Here is a 5,733-nt window from a genome sequence, read left to right on the forward strand (position 1 = left end):
CTTTTTCTTTATAAGCCTTGAAATATATTGCTTCTTTTGTTCCAAGTTTCAAAATTAAAACTATAAAGTGTAAATTCTTACTAATAGAAAACCATGACCTAACATGCCTACATCAGTTAGGACATGGATGCAGTAAAAGTATTCATAGGTCTGATGGGAGTTTCCAAATCCCAAGGGTTTAGTCTCATTTTTCCGACCCAAAATAACTAAAAATAAAACAAAAGACAATATTTTGTAGGTTGCAAGTCCCAGATCTCATTTATTTATAAAGCAATAAATATTAGAAGCACAAATAAATTGCACGGGTGTGTAAACAAACTGTACAATGACTGAAGAGTTCGGGAAGGTTTGCCAGAAGACTCCAAGAAGCATATTGTCGTCATCCTGAGTGGGAAGTAAATTGAGGGGGGAGGTGCTTAGAAGCACTTGCGGTGTACAATGGATGGACCAGCTTCATCATACTCCTGTTTGCTGATCCACATTTGCTGGAAGGTGGACAGAGATGCTAGAATGGAGCCACCAATCCAGACAGAGTATTTGCGTTCAGGAGGGGCAATGATCTAGGATAAAGAAAAGCAACAAAATCCTCATTTCTGAACAATGAATCCATATTGTCAATGCTACACACCACTAGATACTTCCTCAAGCAACTAAAGAACATTTCTATAATGGTATTGATCTTCAGCAGCTCTTACAATACATATAATGTATTCAAAAAATCTGTAATCATATTTTCTTCTTTTCTAACTCTTGCTTCTAACCAACATAATTATTCTGATTAAATGGAATTTCTGCTCATTTTTGAGTTGTTCCTATATCCCAGTTTAATGAAGAGGACATTGTCTCCACCTTTATCCACATTTTATAACACAGAGTCAAATTCCTTACCTTGATCTTCATAGTGCTAGGAGCAAGAGCAGTGATTTCTTTCTGCATGCGATCAGCAATGCCAGGGTACATTGTTGTACCACCTGAGAGGACGTTGTTAGCATAGAGGTCCTTACGGATATCAATATCACACTTCATGATGCTGTTATAGGTAGTTTCATGGATACCAGCAGATTCCATACCTTGAGGAAAAAAAAGACAGTAGGCCAGTGAATTATACAAGAGGTCTCCATGAAATGAAACTGGGCATTTCTCATCATCATTAATATGAGCTTCTTTGGCCTTTTTCTTGTAAAAATACTTCCTGATTATAAAGTGTTACAGAAAACTATTTTAAAAATAGAATTACAAAAACGAATTTAGGAAGTAAACATTGTTTGTTAGAAAAGGTAAGAATCATAATGCATGTGCAAGGGCAAGAGACTCAAAATATACAGTAAGATAACAAGTAGATATGTGAGACAAAGTCATTTAGTATATGGCAATGGAAGAAGGGTATCAAGAACAGAAAACGCAAGTATCGGTTTATGTCAGTCTCACTAAAAGCATTAGTTGAATATAGTAAAGACAGCAAATGAAGACAATAAAAATAGTTGAAGAAGAACTAAAGAAGACAATAGTAACTTCTTCAGTCTACTCAAAATGTAGTCTATACTACTCAGAATCATCAAGGCAAGACATAACCGTGACACAGAATAAGATATTAGAACTTGATGGTAAGAAAAAAGAAACAAGAAGCAGGTGTTTGTAGGTTGCGTTCCAATTTGTTAATTTTAACAGGTGCTTCCTGAAAGGGCTGACATTGGATCCACAGTAAGAAGTCAGCTGATGAACAACTGCATGTACCACTTGGGACTTAAGAGTATAAACATTTGCTGTATCTATCAGCTGCATGCACAACCAGCAAGGCTTACCATCTCGACCACGGCAATGTTAATTACAGTGTATATAAATATACACACACCTTCACTCCATGTCCTTCCCCTCTCTGACACTTTTCTTCTTCATGGAAATAGATACTGTTTGAGTGTAAGCCTTAAAAATACAGCTCTGAAGGCTATTCTTGCCACCAGTGACACAGAATCAAAATGTCTTGAGTTGGAAGGGACCCATAAAGACCATGGAGTCCATCTCCTTAATGATGGTATTGTAACTGCATGTTTTATCATTAAAAAACTGTGACCCAAAAACTTGGTCTGAAACTTGCAACAAGAGCCCGTAACTCAGCTAATTACCAGATGAGCTCGCATCAAGCCCATCTTACAGGAACCAAATTATCTAAATTATTATTCATTCATGTCTGATTTTGTGCCAAATTTAGATAAGCAGGAAGAGGAGCGGGGAACCTTCCAAATCTTCTGATTCATTCATACCTCCTACAGGAAGGAGAATTTCCTGGGAACACTTACCAATAAAGGATGGCTGGAATAAGGTTTCAGGACAGCGGAAACGTTCATTACCAATTGTGATCACTTGACCATCAGGCAATTCATAGCTCTTTTCCAGAGAGGAGGAAGAGGCAGCAGTGGCCATTTCATTCTCAAAGTCCAGTGCAACGTAGCACAATTTCTCTTTGATGTCACGAACAATCTCACGTTCCGCTGTAGATATAGGAGAATCAAATCAAGCTTTGGATAAGCACAATACTAGAGAAGATGATCAGCCAAGAGAGACCTGAGGATTTTCTTAGTAGAGAAAAGCTGAAGGACTGACCTGTTGTCACAAAGGAGTAGCCACGCTCTGTGAGGATCTTCATGAGGTAGTCAGTCAGATCCCTGCCAGCCAGATCCAGACGCATGATAGCATGAGGCAAAGCATACCCTTCATAAATAGGTACATTGTGGGTGACACCATCTCCAGAATCAAGAACAATACCTGGGAGAGAAATGTCAGAGAGCAGCTGGAATCATCTAGCGAATGCTTAGAGCCCTTGCACACAGGAAAGAAACAGCAAGAAACACAACAAAATAAATGACTTTTCAGGCAGTATAAAGTGGCATCATTCTTTTTCAGTCACAAAGATCATTCCAATTCTTTCTGCCTTTGCTTGCCTGGGCATTCCTGTGGGGTGTGAATCTTCACACAGAATAGTTGTTCCATACATATTTTAAGATAATCCATAAGACCAGTCTTCCACTGCTACTATACTGAGCAGTAAGAATGTTTGCAATGGTGACTGTCTTGGTCTGATAATGGGCATCTTTTGGTCCAGTTTAAACCCTTCAGCTGGTGTAACACTTCTGTAACTGCAGTATCCATACAGGAATATCTCCTCATTTGCACCACAACAAGCAGTGGCACAGTCAGTTCCATGGTGCCTCTCCAAAAGCAATGCAAATTGTCTATGGAAAGAACAATGTGACCTATTTTGTACTGGCTTTTATGCTACTGTTATCATTAATTGCTATGAACCAAAAATTCCTATTTTTCTGTAAATTGAATGAGTTATGGTGTGTTTTCCTATTTGGAATGGAAAGGAAGGAGAGTTCCTGAACAGAAATAGAATCTAAATGGTGTTTATTTGTTTATTTTACCTGTTGTACGACCAGAAGCATACAGGGACAGGACAGCCTGGATTGCCACATACATAGCAGGTACGTTGAAGGTCTCAAACATTATCTGGGTCATCTTTTCACGATTAGCTTTAGGGTTCAAGGGGGCTTCTGTGAGCAAAGTAGGGTGTTCCTCAGGGGCCACACGGAGTTCATTGTAGAAAGTGTGGTGCCAGATCTTTTCCATATCATCCCAGTTGGTGATGATGCCATGTTCAATTGGATATTTCAAAGTAAGGATACCTCTTTTGCTCTGAGCTTCATCACCCACATAGGAATCTTTTTGACCCATACCAACCATAACACCCTAAGAGGAGAAAACACAGAAAAGCATTATTTGAGGAAGACAACATCATAGAGCCCAAACAAATACATCACAGACAACCGTCCAGAAGTTGAGTCAGGAGAGGTTTAGGCTGGATATTAGAAAAAGGTTCTTCAACCAGAGGATGATTTGGCACTGGAACAGGCTCCCCATGAAAGTGGCCACAGCACTAACCCTGACAGTGTTCAAGAAGAATTTGGACAACTGTCTCAGGCCCATAGTTTGACACCCAGGGCTGTCCCATGCAGGGCCAGGAATTGGACTTTGATGATCCTTGTTGGTCCCTTCCAAGCCAGGATATTCTATGATTCTGCAATTCCAACTATCTTATTTCAAGAAAGGTACAAGCAGTCACACTCCTAAAAGGCTTTTCAGGAAAATAAATTTAACATTATTAAAATATTAAGTCAATAGAATCTGAAGTGTTCTCATAAAATCTTGTTTTCCTTCCATGAGATGAATGGATGTTCCCCCATTTATAATACACCTCTTATATTCATAGTCTTTTTTCTTATTTGTTTCTTTCTAATTTCCAAAAATCTAACTGAAAGTAAACTGCACAGTATCATGAACAAAGGAGTTTGTAAACAGGACAATACAGAGGAAAATTAACATTCTACTGATCAAAGATACTTCATATTACTATGCAACCTTAGCAGCAATTTATCCAGGATGAAAAAAAAAAACAAATTGTAAATGTTTTAATTTAAAAAAACACTTTTTATGGAGTGTCCTGCCTCGGTCCTGCCTCCGAATTTACCTGGTGCCTCGGGCGACCGACGATGGACGGGAAAACGGCCCTGGGGGCATCGTCCCCGGCAAAGCCCGCCTTGACCAGCCCCGAGCCATTGTCGCACACCAGTGCGGTGGTTTCCTCGTCGTCACACATCTTCGGAAGAAAGCACGAACCTGGAAAACAGCACGGTGGCACGTTCAGAGACCCGCGGGCAGCCCCTCCGCGTCCTCCCGCCCGCCATCCCGGAGGGCACGGCCGGATCGCTGCGGCGGGAGCGGGAAATTTGAGTCGTCCCGGGAGGATGCTCGACGGCTCGTGGGCAGGGCTCTAAACGGGATCCTTCAGCCGCTTTCTTCTCCGCCCTTTAAAGCAGCCCCAGCTTGCTAAGACGCTCAATTGGAGCGTCAATAGTGGATCCCTCTGGCCGCAGATCGAAAAGATAGGGAAAACTTTTTAAATCGCAGAGATCGGTCCTGCCCAGAGCGCTTCGCGGGCGGCGAAGCGGCGCCGACGCTGCCGGGCGGCGCCCCCGGCAGAAGCAGCGCCCAGCCGGGAGCTGCACGGCCCGAGCTCCGGCCGCGCCTGCACGACCGGCGTCCGCCGCCCGGCGGTGCCTCCTGTCCATCCCTCCCGTCCCCTATTCCATCCCGTCCCGTCCCACCCAAAGCCTCCCGCCCGCCCCTCGGGGCTGCGGGTGCCGCCGCGCTACTCACCAGACCAGCACCGGCGGCGGGGGGGCAGCGGAGGAGACCCTGGGTGCTGGCTCGCCGGAGACGCCCCAATTTATACCCCCCGAGGGGCAGCGTCGTCCGGGGCCGCGGCGGGCCGGGGCAGCCACCTTCTCCTTATTTGGTCGGCTCCGCGCCACTGAGCGGCCGCGCAGCCATGAATGGAGCCGGGCCAGCCCCGGCGCGCCGCGGCCGCCCGGCCCATGTAAGGCAGGCGCGGGGCAGCGCGGCCCCGGCCGCCGCATGGCCAAATAGGGAGCCCAGCGCAGCCCCCGGGGGTCAGCGCCGCCGGGCAGGGGCTGGGCAGGGGCCGGGAAGGGGCCGCCGCGCCCGCAGCCCGGCTCGGCCCCGGGGTCAGAACCCGCCGGTGCCCGACCAGGTGCGGCGCCTCAAACTCGTGATGCTCGGGCTTGGCGGAGGGTGCGAGGGAAGGCGCACGGGTGTTCTCTCCCCCGGCTTTTCATTTTTCCACCGAAAAGAAAAGGCCAGTCGAGCTTCTATTTA

The 5,733-nt window shown here is 45.3% G+C and overlaps 1 protein-coding gene across 1 annotated transcript; it reads right to left on the bottom strand.

Annotated features, from left to right (window-relative positions):
* Positions 1 to 230: 230 nt before the first annotated feature.
* On the bottom strand, positions 231 to 5,337 carry ACTC1 (actin alpha cardiac muscle 1). Its single transcript, XM_068193017.1, has 7 exons — positions 5,215 to 5,337; positions 4,526 to 4,674; positions 3,423 to 3,747; positions 2,602 to 2,763; positions 2,298 to 2,489; positions 889 to 1,070; positions 231 to 560 (listed from the first exon to the last, which is right to left on the bottom strand). Exons 2-7 carry the CDS (start codon positions 4,652 to 4,654, stop codon positions 417 to 419), a joined length of 1,134 nt encoding a protein of 377 aa, XP_068049118.1. The 5' UTR covers positions 4,655 to 4,674; positions 5,215 to 5,337; the 3' UTR covers positions 231 to 416.
* Between the last annotated feature and the right edge of the window lie 396 nt (positions 5,338 to 5,733).

This window comes from Anomalospiza imberbis, chromosome 6 (assembly GCF_031753505.1).
Source record: "Anomalospiza imberbis isolate Cuckoo-Finch-1a 21T00152 chromosome 6, ASM3175350v1, whole genome shotgun sequence".
NCBI lineage: Eukaryota > Metazoa > Chordata > Aves > Passeriformes > Viduidae > Anomalospiza > Anomalospiza imberbis.

Bases quoted from the DNA above. Each gene is read 5' to 3' on its own strand.
- ACTC1 (XM_068193017.1), bottom strand. From the start codon at position 4,654: ATGTGTGACGACGAGGAAACCACCGCACTGGTGTGCGACAATGGCTCG. The intron at 2,490-2,601 runs GTCAGTCCTTCA...CTATATCTACAG, and splicing joins CTACTCCTTTGTGACAACAG to CGGAACGTGAGATTGTTCGT. The intron at 561-888 runs GTAAGGAATTTG...TCTTTATCCTAG, and splicing joins CTAGCACTATGAAGATCAAG to ATCATTGCCCCTCCTGAACG.